We start from the raw sequence: 16,843 nt of genomic DNA, 5'->3' as shown, positions 1-16,843 counted from the left end.
GAACCATGCCAGGCAGACATGTACAGCTAACAATGCTTCTATACAACATATATAGTTGACCCATTACTTATAGTTTAAGAAAAATAGCCCAAAACACAAAAACTTAACACTGTGCAATGAACCGTGAAAATGAGGTCAAGGTCAAATAAAACCTGGGCGACTGACATAAAGATCATAAAATATTTCCATACACCAAATATAGTTGACCTATGGCATATAGTATTAGATAAAAAGACCATAACTCAAAAACTTAACCTTGACCACTGAACCATGAAAATGAGGTCAAGGTCACATGACATCTGCCCGCTAGACATGTACACCTTACAATCATTCCATACAACAAATATAGTAGACCTATTGCATATAGTATGAGAAAAACAGACCAAAACACAAAAATTTAACTATAACCACTGAACCATGAAAATGAGGTCAAGGTCAGATGACACCTGCCCAGTTGGACATGTACACCTTACAGTCCTTCCATACACCGAATATACTAGCCCTATTGCTTATAGTATCTGAGATATGGACTTGACCACCAAAACTTAACCTTGTTCACTGATCCATGAAATGAGGTCGAGGTCAAGTGAAAACTGTCTGACAGACATAAGGACCTTGCAAGGTACGCACATATCAAATATAGTTATCCTATTACTTATAATAAGAGAGAATTCAACATTACAAAAAATTTGAACTTTTTTTCCAAGTGGTCACTGAACCATGAAAATGAGGTCAAGGACATTGGACATGTGACTGACGGAAACTTCGTAACATGAAGCATCTGTATACAAAGTATGAAGCATCCAGGTCTTCCACCTTCTAAAATATAAAGCTTTTAAGAAGTGAGCTAACGCCGCCGCCGCCGCCGGATCACTATCCCTATGTCGAGCTTTCTGCTACAAAAGTTGCAGGCTCGACAAAAATTTATTTGATGAGCTTAAGGAAAACATAAAGGAATTCAAACAAGGCTTTTTGAACTTCTTTATGAATGAAATTGACATGACTAAAAGGTGGACTGCAATGACTCTTTATTAAACTGTTATGGAAAATAGCCTTTCGCTTGCAACAGAAGTAAGATCTCTATACATTTATTGCTTCATGTGATCATTCATGACTTTTTTTTTAAATTTGTGTAGTAGAAAGGTTGGCTGCAGAATTATTCCAATGTATCACTTTCCACAGAACAAGAATATTTCCAATTTTTGATAAAATTCCCAATGAAATTTATTTTCTGCTCTTGATTTAGTTCCTGTCATGTAGATGAATACAATCATTTAAATGGCAATTGTTAGTCTATTATAATCTATACTTATACACATAACTCACTTTGTAGCTGAGATGTTAAAGATTGTATTGCACCAAAGCTAGCGCTTGTGGGAGGAAATCCCTTAGCTGGGGAACCAGGTGTGGTTGATGTCGTAAGGGATGCCAGGCTCTGTGGAAATCCTGCTCCACTGCTACTAGACAAAGGTTGAGGAAATCCAGTGCCACTAGTGGACAAACTTTGTGGAAATCCTGAGCCACTTGTAGATAAACTTTGTGGAAATCCTGAACCACTGGTTGATAGACTTTGTGGAAATCCTGAGCTATTGCTGGATAGACTTTGTGGAAATCCAGAGTTACTGCTCGTAAGACTTTGAGGAAATCCAGAGTTACTGCTAGAAAGACTTTGAGGAAATCCTGAGCCACTGGTGGATAAACTTTGTGGAAATCCAGAACCACTGGTGGATAAACTTTGTGGAAAACCAGAACCACTGGTGGATAAACTTTGTGGAAATCCAGAGTTGCTGCTGGATAAACTTTGAGGAAATCCTGCACCACTGCTTGACAAAGGCTGTTGAAATCCTGCCCCACTAGTAGATAAACTGGGTGGAAATCCTGTTCCACTAGTAGATAAACTAGGTGGAAATCCTGTTCCACTTGAAGACAAACTCGGTGGAAATCCTGTTCCACTGGTAGGCAAAGTTTGTGGAAAACCACCACCACTCATGCCCCAAGATTTTGGGATTCCTAATGGGTTTGAATTCTCTAATGAATCCAGCTGAAAGAGACAAACGTTTATTTAATTAAAATGTTTTTACTTCCTTATTTAAATTTAGAAATAACATTTTGTTACATGAATCCAATATAACATACAAATTTGCCTTTTATAAAATTTAAACTATTTTCGCTTTCAACATAAAGGATTATATTTATACATTTGAAATACATTTGTACTGGAGAAGAAAGCAACAATTTAAATTTAAACTAAAAGGTCATCAAAACTATTACATGTATTAAATAACCTACAGGGTTTCCTAATGTTGGGCCAATATTTGGTATAGTAGGCTTTGGTCCCATTCCAGCAGGGCCAACTGGTCTAGTCTTATTCATCAAAATATTGGCATTGGCAACCATTGTTAATATGGCTTCTGACAGCTCTTGTGATACTTGACTGAAAAAGAACAATATGCACATTAAATTGTATGTTTGTATAACATTGGTTCACCTTCTTGCTGATCAATCATCATACATATAAGTAAGAGATTGTTATCTTACTTTATTGACTAAATGGGTTCATAGATAAAACACTGTATACAAGATGTAAATATCACCAAGTATTCTACAAATTTAAAGATAAATTTTTGTTCATATTTTTAATCATATACTCCGTGCATGCAACAGTTCATAATCTTCAATATTAATGAAGCTGTAACTGGATACCAGAAGAAGAAGATCTATTTTATAGAATAAGATCTATTGAATAGAATAAGATCTATTTTATAGAATAAGATCTATTGAATAGAATAAGATCTATTGAATAGAATAAGATCTATTGAATAGAATAAGATCTATTGAATAGAATAACATTTTGTAATGTAAGGCAAATTCATGCAATTCCTCTTTGTAGCAACTATAAGATTTTTTAACCCCGTCATATTAGTAACATTCATACATAAGTCAAATTAATTTCCAAATATTGCTGTAATCAGCTGATTCTTAAGTTATGTTCAGACTATTTCCTGCTGACATATAAAATGACACTTTTACAAATGAAAGTATTTTTCAATAGAGAATGTAGAGTACATGAATTTCAAAAGATAATAAGACTGGTATGTTTTTGTTTTATTTTTACAAGCTTCTAAAACATTAGAAATTAAGCCATAAAGAGTACAATGCCTAGGAAAAATCCAGAGGTATCACAAATAAACAGAAAAATTAAAAACTTTGTGATCAAATATTTTTTTATTATAATTTGTGTGCACATAACCAATCCATTTCAATAACATTAGATTTTTTATTTCAACTGGACCTGAAACCAGAAGTAGTCTTTTCCTATGAGTATTTCAATAATAATTACGATCAGTAGTTATATGTCTGAAGGTATGCACTAATTTTGCAAGTTTAAGGCCTCTGAATTTCCTGTGTAAGGCACCGAAGGGAAGCCCACATCTCAAAAAAAAACCAGTTTTATCCAATTTAAATTTTCCAACATTCGTATTTGAGCTCAAAATGCAATTTATAAATGAGAAACATGACAATAGATAGCCTCAGTTTGAAAGAAAATGCATAAATTTGGAAATAAGTGTCATACAGTTGACTTCTAAAAGTATGGAAAACTATTGGCGCCAAATAACAGTCACAGCATGGTAAGGATTAAACATATATTTTAAAGTTTTACCTAGCACACTGCTGTAGACAAGCTAACATTGTCCCTATAGTATCTGGAGGTAGCATTTGACTTTTGATCTGTTGTTGGTCATCCTTTGGTGGTCCACCCATCAACTGCGGACATCTTCTTTTCAAAAAGTTAACAGAAGTCTGTATAAATGGTTCCTGAAAAAAAATTTAAGCACTAAGTTTAGGATCTTGCAAACAATAAGGAAAAAGTCTAGCAACATTTATCTATCTCACATAAATATGTAATCCAATCTATCTACTGTGGATTAGTCATCATTCACAGGGAACCAGTTTTCATGGATTTTGTGGGAAAGGGCAACTGTTCAACAAAATACTAATATGCTAAGAGGCTTAAATGTAGAACTTGTCTAATCACAAATGAATACAAAAGAACATGGTTTTATTTCATTTACTTATATGGGAAACAAACAAAATCCTAATAGAAAGAATATCTTTTTTATATATCACTGTTGTTCTCCATGATAAATGCCATCAAGTCAAATGTTATGAAAATAAGAAATTATTTTTCTTATAAAAACTGTCAAACCATAATCATGATAATATTTCAATGTAATGAAGTTTTGTCTTTACATGCAATTCACACTAATTTTAAAAACATACAACATAGTCAGCTTGATTAAATTTTTAATCAAATTCAAAGGCAAATGGTGTGGCATTTAACAATATTGGGGACTAAAACATCTGTATACTTACTCCATGTTCTCTGATCTTATCTGATAACCACTTGTCTAACTTAAGATACTCCCTACGGGAAGCAAGACAAGCTAGGTCTATCACAAAGGCAAATGGTGTGGCATTTAACAACATTGATAATGCCTGAAAACAAAAGTAAAGAAATTAAACAAACCTGTAAGCATCATTATCTTAAATGTTGTTCCTCAAATATATCAAATTATCAATCAGCAAAAAAAAGAAATAAAAAAAAAGAAATCACTTTATATTCAAATCATTTTGACATAACATCTTGATTCAGAAAAATGAAATTACAATTTTATTAAAATAGTTTTAAAATTTCTTCTAACTTAACAAGCCAAATTGTTAATGTGAAAACAATCACCGTTGTTATATTACCTTTAAGTCCTGAGCACAATCCAGAATTCTAGATAATCTGTTCTGGTCATGTTGCTCTCCTCTCATGTACCATTCAGCCATAGAGTGCATGATCAGGGTACGTATTGTATTGGAATGACCCTGTAGTAAAAACAAAACCAGTCCTTAACTATTCCATCACAAAAATGATGTCATCATAGATAAGAAAAATTAATTAAAACAAAAGTTCATATTTTTCTTTTAATTCAACACAATCAGTTTTTGTAAATTCAGAAACATTTGTAATATTTTTTTGATACTTGTAACGATAGTGACTGGATAGGTTTCACAAAAATTAGAACTCCCATTTTAATTTCTGACAGTATAATATGTATGTACCATTTTCAGGAATAATTGTTATTGCATTTATTTTATTTTTCAACAGTCACAGTAATAAAGAGACAAAAAAAATCCCAATTTACTGTCTTTAATTTTAATATATTGATCTCTGTGTCTGTAAAGATGATCGAAAACTATATTTTAGGATAAAATGTCTCTTCTTACAGAGCAAATTATATATTCAGCAGTTACATGTATTTCTTAAGAGATATAACCACAGCTTGCAAATTAACCTTCAAATTTTCAATGCATACAATTTTGTAATTGTACTAAGGCTAATGCAATTTGTTACACAAAGCCTTGAACAAAGAAATAAATGTCATTCTAGACGATACATAACATAGAATGTATGACACATATCTAATTGTATTTTTATCTCAATAACATAATTAAAAGTTTGAATGTAACAATTCATGAAGTTTGCATTTGTTTATGGTCTCTATCTACATATCATAAACTGTTAAATAAATCAATTTATATTTTACCTGACAATGCCATGCATAATGCAGTACAACAGCTGAATTTGGATGATTTCCAAGGAATATTGGCATCAAAGTGGAGATTAATTCTTGTTTCAATGTGTTCCATGTAGGCTGCAAGAAAAGTGTTTTAGTTATAATATTTTTTTTCTTTCTACAAAGAATATTTCAATTGAAGTTCAAACAAACAAATGAAAACAATTTTGTAATCAACTTAAGTTGAGATATCTACATACTCCTATGTGCTGTTTAAACAACCTTGACTACCCATGATGCATCCATTATTTCAATCCTATAAATATCATTACATTATCATATAAATTTATCAACGCAGATAAAACGGTTGACAAAAATAAAAAGACAAAATTTATATCTAGACCAGGTCATATTGAGGTCAATTCTTCTACGAGTTGTACAGGCAAATTATTAGAATTTGTATTTGTGCACAGAATTTACAAAAAAATATTTTTAGATCATAAAACTTACTGTGATTTGTAGTAACGCCAATACCAGCATATCTGGACAGTTTTGTATTGGAAACTTGAATAACTCTGATATTTGTTGGTAATGTCCTGCTTCAGATAACCTCAGTAATGTCTCAACCATATCTAATGATCTCCTAAAACAATGTGTAACAGGAAATGCAAACATGTTTAACTTACTCTGAAAAGAACTACAGCAATTGTTTGTCAATAAATTTGCAACTGTATTTCCTGCATATTTAAAAATAAACTAAACTAACTTGTAATCAGATTGTATTAGTGTTCTTTTAGTAAGAAAGTGAAAGAAGCTTGAATCTTGAACTTATATCATCCATCCAAAAAAAATCTTAAGGTAGTAACACATTATCAGGATGCACTAATAAAATATTCCATTACATTGTGTGTAAAGCAGTGCAGATGAAGAATTTCTCAATAAATTTTAACCATGCACAGCAAAAACAAACATATGGCTTGATTTATCCCCTAATTTCATGAAAGTAACCTTGAAACTATATGTGAATTCAATGCTTCTCTTGGAAACTTACAGGGTTGTAAAAGCTTTTCAGATTATATGTAAAAATTCTTCAAACAAAAGGTACTTCATCAAAAATTTGACAACCAATAAAATTACAAAAGAAGCATTCGACTCTTAAAAATAAGTAATACATCTAATTTTAGCCTACCATGTTGTAATGTCTCTATTGTCATCATCTGGCGCTGCTTTAAGTATGTCTGTTACGACTGTGTGACATGGATAATCAGCAAAACAGAACACATCTGGGTTACGCAAGGCCTGTACAATCAATGACAACTGAAAAATAAACATTTAAAATAAGCAAAAATTGTTGATCTATAGTAGAAGTGCTATTCTTAATTCTCTCTTACTTTGCCAAATGATGGAAATACGGTCAAAGAAATCCTAAAATTTGCCTTATTTGGCCTTCAGGTATCACCAATTCTAATGGTAAATGCTTACTTCTCAAAGTTCTCTCCACACTCAAACCAGATGTACTCTTTTAGATTGGAAGTAACTTGTATAAAAAAAATATTTTTGAATCAAATTCAGTATTATAGAAAGGGTTTAATGAAGTGCATTTCGAATATAAATCTTCAAAACTTTTGTTACCAGTCATTTTTCTTTATTTTATCAAAACAACATATACATGTAACATTGATTGATCGACAAACCTGTCCTTCTGTGTTTTTCCATGGTCTGTATATGTAATCAATGGGGAACACTTCCTGTAGTCCTTTAATTAGTCCCTGTACAAGTAACCTTAGTCCCTTTTTGTTGAGGACCATGAAGTTAGGGTGATCAAGTTCTATCACCACATCTCTCCAGTTAAAGTGAGGAGCCTGAAATCATAAACAATGCATTCCATGATATCATAAAAAAAACATTTTATTAAACTATCAAAGCTCAGAAATCATATTGTTTTAAATCATACACATAATCATCTATTCATAGGTGAATGTTGAAATAATCATACATTTCCTAATTTTGGCTTGTAAAATGAGATATTATAACATGTATAAACAAGAGGCTGTCACAACGACAGCAAACCGGATTTATTAATATTTATTTGTGTCCTGGCAATATCACAAGAACCATTACTGATGAATGGTGAAAGTGAAAATCGTCAATATCAAATTTGACCTCCATTTTGTCATCAGTATCAACATATTAAAATTTGAAAAGCTTAGATTGAATGGTTCATGAGTAAATGCAACAACGTGAATGGAAACGCCATTTTACAATCTTTCAAGAACCATAACGCCTGAACGGTAAAAGTCAAAATCGTCATTATTGAACTTGACCTCTATTTTATCATCAGTAACAACATATAAAAATTTCAAAAGCTTTGGTTGAATGATTCATGAGAAAATGCACGGACACGACTGGAAACACCATTTTTCAATCTTTCAAGAACCATAACTCCTGAACGGTAAAAGTCAAAATCGTCATTATTTAACTTGACCTCTATTTTGTCATCAGTAACAACATATTAAAATTTGGGAAGCTTTGGTAGAACAGTTCATGCGTAAATGCACAGACACAACTGGAAACTCCATTTTTCAATCTTTCAAGAACCATAACTCCTGAACGGTAAAAGTCAAAATCGTCATTATTAAACTTGACCTCCATTTTGTCATCAGTAACAACATATTAAAATTTGGGAAGCTTTGGTAGAACAGTTCATGCGTAAATGCTCGGACACGACTGGAAACTCCATTTTTCAATCTTTCAAGAACCATAACTCCTGAACGGTAAAAGTCAAAATCACCATTATTGAACTTGACCTTCATTTAGTTGTCAGTAACAACATATTAAAATTTTAAAAGCTTTGGTTGAACGGTTCATGAGTTAATGCACGGACAACATTTGATTGCCGGCCGCCCGACCGCCCGGCCGCCCGACTGCCCGACTGCCCGGCCGCCCGGCCACCCGCCGTACATCCCCAAATCAATAACCGACATTTTTGTCACAAAAATCCGGTTAACTATATACTGACCCTCTATGAATCGGTAGGGTGTCAGTGATCATCTGAAGAACACATTTATTGTACACAAGACTTTTCATGCCAGGTTTTGTATCAAAATAAACTTAAAGAAATATAACAACATTTAAAGATGACAACACCATTAATAGTAAATGTGATGTCATGAACCCATATGAAAACTAACCATAAATGGGTCACCATGTGATGGCAGTAAATCAATCATGTCACTAATTCACTGAGGGTGCAATAATTTTCATTTATATCTATACATGTATATCAAATACAAATAATAATAATATGTTAACATTATCTTTAAATACAGTCACCTAAATAAGAAAACAGAATTTTACAACTATATACATACATGTATTTTGTATAAAATATTTACACATAAAAATTTAAAACTTTGAATTCATTATTGAAATGCCTAATCATCAAAAGTTTTCCCATTCTTAATAACTTATATTATTTTTAGGAAATAAACTTTTAAGATTTGAGTTAACCTGAATATAAGTATATGGCTGTTGACTAGGACTTCTTACCAAAATATCACAGAAGGGGCACAAAATTAAGTAGCTTACCCTTACGTCCATTCATTCTAATCGCCAAAATATTGGAAGAGGGGCTTAAATTAAATTACCTTATCAGTAAGTCCATTGCCCGTTCTAATGGTCAAAAAATAAAGTAGCGTTCCCCTGAATACATCCCCCATTCTAATGGTCAATAAATAACAAGAATGTGTCCAAAGTACACGGATGCCCCACTCGCACTATCATTTTCCATGTTCAATGGACCATGACATTGGGTAAAAAAAAATATAGTTTGGCATTAAATTTAGAAAGATCATACCATAAGGAACATGTGTACTAAGTTTCAAGTTGATTGGACTTCAACTTCATCAAACACTACCTTGACCAAAAACTTTAACCTGAAACTCGCACTTTCATTTCTATGTTCAGTAACTGTGAAATTAGGGTCAAAAGTCTAATTTGGCTTTAAAATTAGAAAGATCATATCATAAGGAACATGTGTACTAAGTTTCAAGTTGATAGGACTTCAGCTTCATCAAAATCTACCTTGACCAAAAACTTTAAACTGAAGTGGGACAGATGGACAAATGAACGGATGGACGGACAGACGAAAGGATGCACAGACCAGAAAACATAATGCCCCTCTACTATCGTAGGTGGGGCATAAAAATATAACGTACCTGTCTATTGTTCCATGAGGTACATACCAATTCTTGTACCACACCAATGAAGACATCTACATTCCATGTATTAACCCCAGGCTTCTCTGTCTTATCTGACATATCCCAGTCGGAAGCCACCTGTAGAGAAAATGTAAAAAATAGTTATAAATTTCATGCATCAGAAGCAATTTTCTTGATATTTTCGACATCAGGCACGCTCAAAACCAAACATTTGTAAGCCAGGGATGAATAAGAATCAAAACAGTTGAAAGATTATATAATTCATCCATCTCTATAGTCAATATGAAACTATATACTTAAAACAGTTTAAGTTGAAACTCCCAAATGCAACATTGACTTACATTTAATCACAGGATACCATTAAATGAGTCATAACTTTAAAGTATTTTCAAAAATTATATGCATAAAAGTAAACATTTGTAACTACAATCCAACCATTTCCATATCGAACAAGTTACAGTGATAGTAGAATGAAAACGTTCTATCATGATGTTTGGAACTCTCTTTTTGAAAAGTTTTCTAGATAATTTATCTAGAAAACATGATCAAAGCTTTTTTTTGTTTCTTTCTAATTTCTCTTTTATTTAAAAGCACATATCATGAAATACAGAACAAACACTTTAAACTTTGCCTGCTTTTGATGTACATGGAATAAACTCAATAATTGGTATTAAGAAATAACTACCTGGTCCACATTTAGCCCTGTGGGTGTTCTTGCCATCATTCCAAGTACCTTTGCAACTGATGCAGGAGTTATTTCCCTTACTCCAAACTGCATTAGCATTTGTCTGCATTCTTCAGGACTGAATTGAAAAGCAGAATTTATTTCAAAATGTATTTAAGTGTATAACTTTGAGATGGTTTGAAGCTGAAGTAAATTTTTCATCATGTTGAAGTGTGATAGTGCCATTGGTGGTTACCATGAAGTTCAATGGTAGCATTAACTTTATTGTCAAAGTTTTTCTTGTTTACATGTTTATGTAGAAGTCGATTTGTGCTTTAGAAACAGCTTTTTTAATTTCTTTAGTAAATAGTCAAGACAATGCAGCAAAGTGTATAAGAACGATCTCTTAATTAGTAATCAACTGGAATTGTTACAAAGGACAAACATAACAAGCATTCTGAGAGTATTGGGTCAAGATTCATTATAGTGGAACAAAATTATTACTTGTTCTATGACTTGTCATGGTGTAAACAAAAAGAAAATAACTTTCATTTGAGGGGGCATGAAAATCAATTAACTGGACCATGTCACCTTAATTAGAATGTCAAAATGTTGAATGTAATAACATGTATTATTTATCTTATTGTTAAAGTCATATGAAACGAGTGACTGGTGAAAAATTATGTTATTCCAATTCTTGAACCAATGCATACAAACATCATAAACTTCCGTCTTCTGTGCATTATTTTATCATTTTTTTCGCATAAATTTCGTATAATCGTAATTTTTTTTTCGATCGGTCAGTGTTGTTGTGAAAATATGGCAGGTAATTAAAGTTCGTGTTTTGAAGCCGAAGTTGAACGATAGTCACCTGTTTGTAAGCAATTAACAAAAAAGCATGGATATTGAGCACATGTTTAACATGTACAATCAGATAATAGTTTATTTAAGGACATCCATGCGTATTGCGATCACCAGACTTTTACGAGATGGGTCACACTGAGGTCACTTTGCATACGGACAATGTCGGGGAATTGCTTCCTAGAAGGAAGCAATTAAAATAAACTAAACTTTTTCTAAATATGAACAAATTAAAGAATTTTCTTAAGAAAAAAGTATATTCATTTTACAATGAAAACTATCCATTGAGTTATAAAAAACATATGCATTATTTTTTTTAATTTGAGGTTTCTCATGACTTTAATATTACCTTTGTGTACAACTGTATCCTCTTTCTAAGATCATGTAATCCAAGGAGGAATCAAACTGAAGTAGAACAATAGTAATCACAAAAGTTTTTATACAGTTTGTTACATACTTGCTACAGTTTGTTACATACTTGCAATTCATTATTATTCATAGGGTATTATTTTTGTGGATTATTTTGGGATACAACAAAATATAAATATCATGTAGCCCTGTGTGTAAATTTTTCGAATACCAGGGAATCAAGTACAGTGGATTTGTTTATTTTTGGGGTAGGAAAACTAGCATGTTGATGGATGTTAGATTTTGTGGTTTTTCCGAAGTCTTCATACAAGCCTATAGGAAATTTATCGTTCGTTAAACATTTAATTTTGTGGTTTGCCTGTACCCCCTAAATCCACAAAAATTAGTATCCAACAAATTATAATGAATCCACAGTATCTACCAAAATTATAAAAGATGTATTATTTAAACAAACATGGGACCCACTGATCCAGAGAAGGCACTTCAAGATCTCTACTTCTGCAGGTTGTCAACTGTTTTTTTTTTTTTGGTACAGTGATTTCATAAAACAGCATTTATACACGGCCATGGTTCCACATTTTCAAAATGCCTTCTATGGGTACCATTCCTAGAATTATTTTTATAATTTACTTAAATTACAATCTCAGGTGGAACCAATATCAGTTTCACTATGTTTGACAATGGGATTATGCTTTTTTTTTTTTTTTATTTAAGAACAAGAATGTGTCCACAGTTCATGGATGCCCCCACTTGCACTATCATTTTCTATGTTCAGTGGACCGTGAAAGTGGGATAAAAATTTAATTTGGCATTTAAATTAGAAAGATCATATCATAAGGAACATGCGTAATAAGTTTCAAGTTGATTGGACTTCAACTTCCTCAAAAACTACCTTGACCAAATTTAAAACTTTAACCTGAAACTTACACTATCATTTTCTAAGTTTAGTGGCTGTTAAATTGGGGTCAAAAATCTTATTTGGCATTAAAATAAGAAAGATCATAAATATCATAGGGAACATGTGTACTAAGTTTGAAGTTGATTGGACTTCAACTTTATCAAAAACTACCTTGACCAAAAACTTTATCCTGAAAGGGGACAGACAAAACAGATGGACGAACGAACAGACGGACGCACAGTGAAGAAAACATAATGTCCCTCTACTATCTTAGGTGGGGCATAAGGGCAAAAAAAGGCCTAGAACAAGTGAAAATGTAATTTACAAAGAATAAGAGAAAGCAATTGACTAAAATCTGGTGAAACAATGTTTATAACTTTACATACCACTGAGTTTGGCATGTTAGATTTACATACCACTGATTTAGGCATGTTTGATATGTCTGTCAATTTATCAACAGCTAAATCTTCAGATTCTGGATACAATAAAGGTCCCAAAATAACTGGAACTCTTTCGTGTGGGAAATCTGTCAAATATAAAAATAGTTCTTGTTGAAGAGATAATTAAAATTTGTGCAGCTTAAACAAGTGAAACTGCGAGCTACTGCTCACTGATGATACCCCCGCCGCAAGTGGATAATATTAATAGTGTAAAAATATGCAAGTGTTCGGTAAACAGGAAGTTGTCGAGTGATGAATCTGAAAACGCATCACACGGTATAGCTGACTTATATAAATCCTGAAACCAAATTTCAGAAATCCTTGTATTGTAGTTCCTGAGAAAAATGTGACGAAAATTTTTAACTTGGCTATCATGTGTAAAATCATACAAGTGTTCGGTAAACAGGAAGTTGTCAAGTGATCAATCTGAAAACGCATCACACGGTATAGCTGACTTAGATAAACCCTGAAACCAAATTTCAGAAATCCTTGTATTGTAGTTCCTGAGAAAAATGCGACGAAAAATATTCATGGGACGGACGGACTGACTGACGGAAGGACAGACAGAGGTAAAACAGTATACCCCCCCTTTTTTAAAGCGGGGGTATAATGAACAGTAATCAAAGTGATGCCACCCAAATTCATATTTGATCTGCGTTTTGTGGAAATAAGTATTGAGTATCAAGTTTCATAATTTTTGATTGAGGCAAACTAAAGTTTAGAGAAAGGAAACCAATTTTAAAGCATATGGACATATAGATAGACAAGAGTAAAATTTAAAACGCCCTCCTCTACAACAGGGGCACAGAAATTGTGAATTAAGACTTTTTCCCATTAGTCTTGTGGCTAAGGAACCAGGTATACTGGAATAAAAATTGTTGAAGTATAAAACTAGAGCTGAGTATTAAACTGTTATAGCCTTTGTGTACTGAAGGAGGGAATTTGAAAAATTCTTGAACTTTTAGCTATCAATTAAATAAAACACAATTGATTATGAATCAAACAATTTAGAAACTTAAGTTTTACATTTAGTAAATTATCTGCATGTATTGTAAACAGTTTACAAAAATAGAGGTTAACAAAATGCTCCATCTAAATGATTATAACTTTAAAGCTGCTTTATACCTTTCCTTAATGTTGACAAAAAGACTTCCTTTTGATCGTTTCCGATCCCAAAGTTATCCTTGTTACGAATGAGGTGAACCACGAGTAGATGTAAAACTTCTATGGCAACGTCCTGTAGTCCACCTTCTTGTCTTAAACTTGATTCTATAAAAAGAAAATAATTTTGTACATTAATGATCATGATAATAACTCTATTTTTAAACAACTTCTTTATTTTTATAGTCAAGCAGGTGAATGACAATGAATTGGATTCACATTACAACTGATTTACAAAGGAGTAGGTTCAGTAAGACCCCTTTTTGGCCCCAAAATATAGCAGTTTTACAAAATTGTGAAAATGTAATCTTTAAGCTATACTTTGGAAAGTAAAATGCTTCTGCTACATAAATATGAGCTGTTTTTTGACAATACAATACACAAATATCGCGTACTAGCATCATTAAGTCATGCTAAATTACTGAAATCTTCAAAATTTTTGCATTTTGGTTAATTTTTAGACGGTTTCCGTCTAAAATGAAAGTGGCCGCATTCGTGTTCATTTATAATATTGAAATGCAAGTTGTATTTGATGATAATACAAAACATATATAAAGGGTGAGGATGAACACGGATGCGGCCACTTTCATTTTTGACAAAAACCATCTGAAAAGTGACGTTTTTTTGCATATTTGATAGAATTTTCATATTTAATCTTGAATCAGAGCGTTTTTAATGACTAAATCAGTTAAAATCTTTCACATAAACTAATCGAATCAATTGAAGTAGACATTTAAGCGTTTAAAAATTGTCCAAAAATGTTCGTTGGATGAACCTGAAATTTGAGGCCAAAATCGGCCCTTACCGGACCTATTCCTTTAGACAAATCCCTGGGATAGACATTAAATTATATTTTTAGGCAAATCATCTTGATATACATTTTTTTAATAAAGTCAGATATTTTTTTTAATTTAAATAAACATTTTCAAATTTGAACTTTCAATGCTAGGTTACTACATAATATTTCAGAATTATCTCCAACAATAATTCTTTGATGTTGGGTATAGATAGCTACTAACCTGAATCGACATAGGATCTTATAAGGTCAGGAAGCTTCTGTCTGACAAACTGGCTTGCGTATTGACGAGTCTCGCTGTTTGAAGAATGGAGAAGTGCAATGCCAAATGTTACTTCTTGAACACGATTTAATTTTATAACTTTGCTGATCTGTGGCAGCAAATGAGGGGAAGGTTTCAAATTCTGAAAAAGAAAAGTGCTGGTTTGTAGGCTAGAGGTACAAATACAATATCTTAAAAATATATCTAAAGTAACTAATTTAAACCGTTGTTGAAACAGTAGTGGACAATAGTGTGCATCAACTCACAAAAAAGACAATAAATTTGAAAACCTAATATACTAGTCACAAATCAGCTATTTCTGATCACCCCCTGGAATACCTTTCAGTACACCTTTTAGGATTTAACTCATCCTAACTGTTGTTAATCAAGGTTTGATTTTTGTTTTCTGCTTCCAAAAGTGTCTGTCTGTATTTTGTTAAAGGTGACACAGTCAATTTTGACAAGAATTTGTATGTGTGTCGTGCTATGGATGTCTTCTTTCGAAGCTGTGGTGAAATTTAAAGTATTCAAAACAGAAAGTAGGTTTTAGACACTCACAGATCAGATTAAAATATTATCATTCGTTTCAGTATGCATGGTATGTAGTACTTAAGAAAAGAGTGACAAATTTTTGTTTGTTAGACTAAGAACAAACGAGTGATATTAATGTCATAAAGTCCTAGCTCGTAGAGAGGTGGGAATACTACCTAGTGTCATCTATGCAATAATTCACTTTGTGTCCCTATCAAGTGTACTCCACTTATTTTGATTAGCATATTCTATCAGTACAAACCTTTTGATGATGTAATGGATTGTCAACAGAATAACACAAAATGGATACAAAATTGGGTTTACTCAGCAATGAACAACACTCTTGAATCAAATACTGAGTCTGAAAAATAGTGAAACATATATAGTAAATATAATTTTCATTTTAACTTTACATGACTAAAAATTCTACATTGCTCTAAATGGTTACTAAATTGATCATGTAAGCCTATAAAAGTATTAACATGCATGATGTGTTGCATCTTATTTCAAGCAAACAAATAGTCGAAATTCCTCAAATTCATATCATACACTCCACCCTACCACCCTCCCCTCCCCTTAAGTGAACCTTTGATTTTTTGTAATTTTTAAGTATTCATTCCTTTTTCTTAAACTGTTCTTCTCATTCTTTTGCAAATTTTTTTTTATTCATTGTTATTCACAACCTCAGAATGTATTTACCTCTACTTTGTCACCATGCAAATGTTTCTGGTTTCTAAAAAAAAATCTTTGCATGTTGATCTTTTTCACTCATCAGAAATGGAAAACATCTCATACATGTAAACTTAATTCATATCGGCATGACAACTTTTTTAAGCTGGACACCCAGTTGTACATATTTAATCATTCTAGTTTAATACCTGGTGAAAGTCTTTTCCACTACTACGACCATCACCACTAAAGTCAACATGAGAAAAAAGACAACGAAATAAATGTCTATCAGCTTCTGCTCCGTGTTGATTTACAAGCTGAAAAATAAATAACCAATTTTAAAACATAAAATGAAATACATTGAAAACAAGAATGTGTCCCTAGTACATGGATGCCCCATCTACACTA

At 32.3% G+C, this 16,843-nt stretch overlaps 1 protein-coding gene across 4 annotated transcripts in view; it reads right to left on the bottom strand.

Annotated features, from left to right (window-relative positions):
- LOC143079478 (CCR4-NOT transcription complex subunit 1-like) overlaps positions 1–16,843 on the bottom strand; it is a 51,591-nt gene that overhangs the window by 32,617 nt on the left and 2,131 nt on the right. For 2 of the 4 annotated variants that reach the window (XM_076254835.1, XM_076254836.1), the window contains exons 2-18: positions 16,645–16,752; positions 16,029–16,127; positions 15,197–15,377; positions 14,142–14,285; positions 12,963–13,102; positions 11,659–11,714; positions 10,470–10,587; positions 9,782–9,901; positions 7,259–7,426; positions 6,754–6,881; positions 6,075–6,207; positions 5,595–5,702; positions 4,753–4,872; positions 4,375–4,497; positions 3,662–3,816; positions 2,290–2,434; positions 1,327–2,041 (exon numbers count right to left, since the gene is read on the bottom strand). In XM_076254835.1, coding sequence (XP_076110950.1) covers positions 1,327–2,041; positions 2,290–2,434; positions 3,662–3,816; positions 4,375–4,497; positions 4,753–4,872; positions 5,595–5,702; positions 6,075–6,207; positions 6,754–6,881; positions 7,259–7,426; positions 9,782–9,901; positions 10,470–10,587; positions 11,659–11,714; positions 12,963–13,102; positions 14,142–14,285; positions 15,197–15,377; positions 16,029–16,127; positions 16,645–16,752 — 2,761 coding nt within the window. The remainder of the gene's footprint in view (positions 1–1,326; positions 2,042–2,289; positions 2,435–3,661; positions 3,817–4,374; positions 4,498–4,752; positions 4,873–5,594; positions 5,703–6,074; positions 6,208–6,753; positions 6,882–7,258; positions 7,427–9,781; positions 9,902–10,469; positions 10,588–11,658; positions 11,715–12,962; positions 13,103–14,141; positions 14,286–15,196; positions 15,378–16,028; positions 16,128–16,644; positions 16,753–16,843) is intronic. The other 2 variants (XM_076254837.1, XM_076254838.1) reach the window with 1 other exon arrangement.

Source organism: Mytilus galloprovincialis, chromosome 6 (genome assembly GCF_965363235.1).
Source record: "Mytilus galloprovincialis chromosome 6, xbMytGall1.hap1.1, whole genome shotgun sequence".
In the NCBI taxonomy this organism is placed as follows: Eukaryota; Metazoa; Mollusca; class Bivalvia; order Mytilida; family Mytilidae; genus Mytilus; species Mytilus galloprovincialis.
This window is presented reverse-complemented; position numbering and strand designations above follow the sequence as displayed.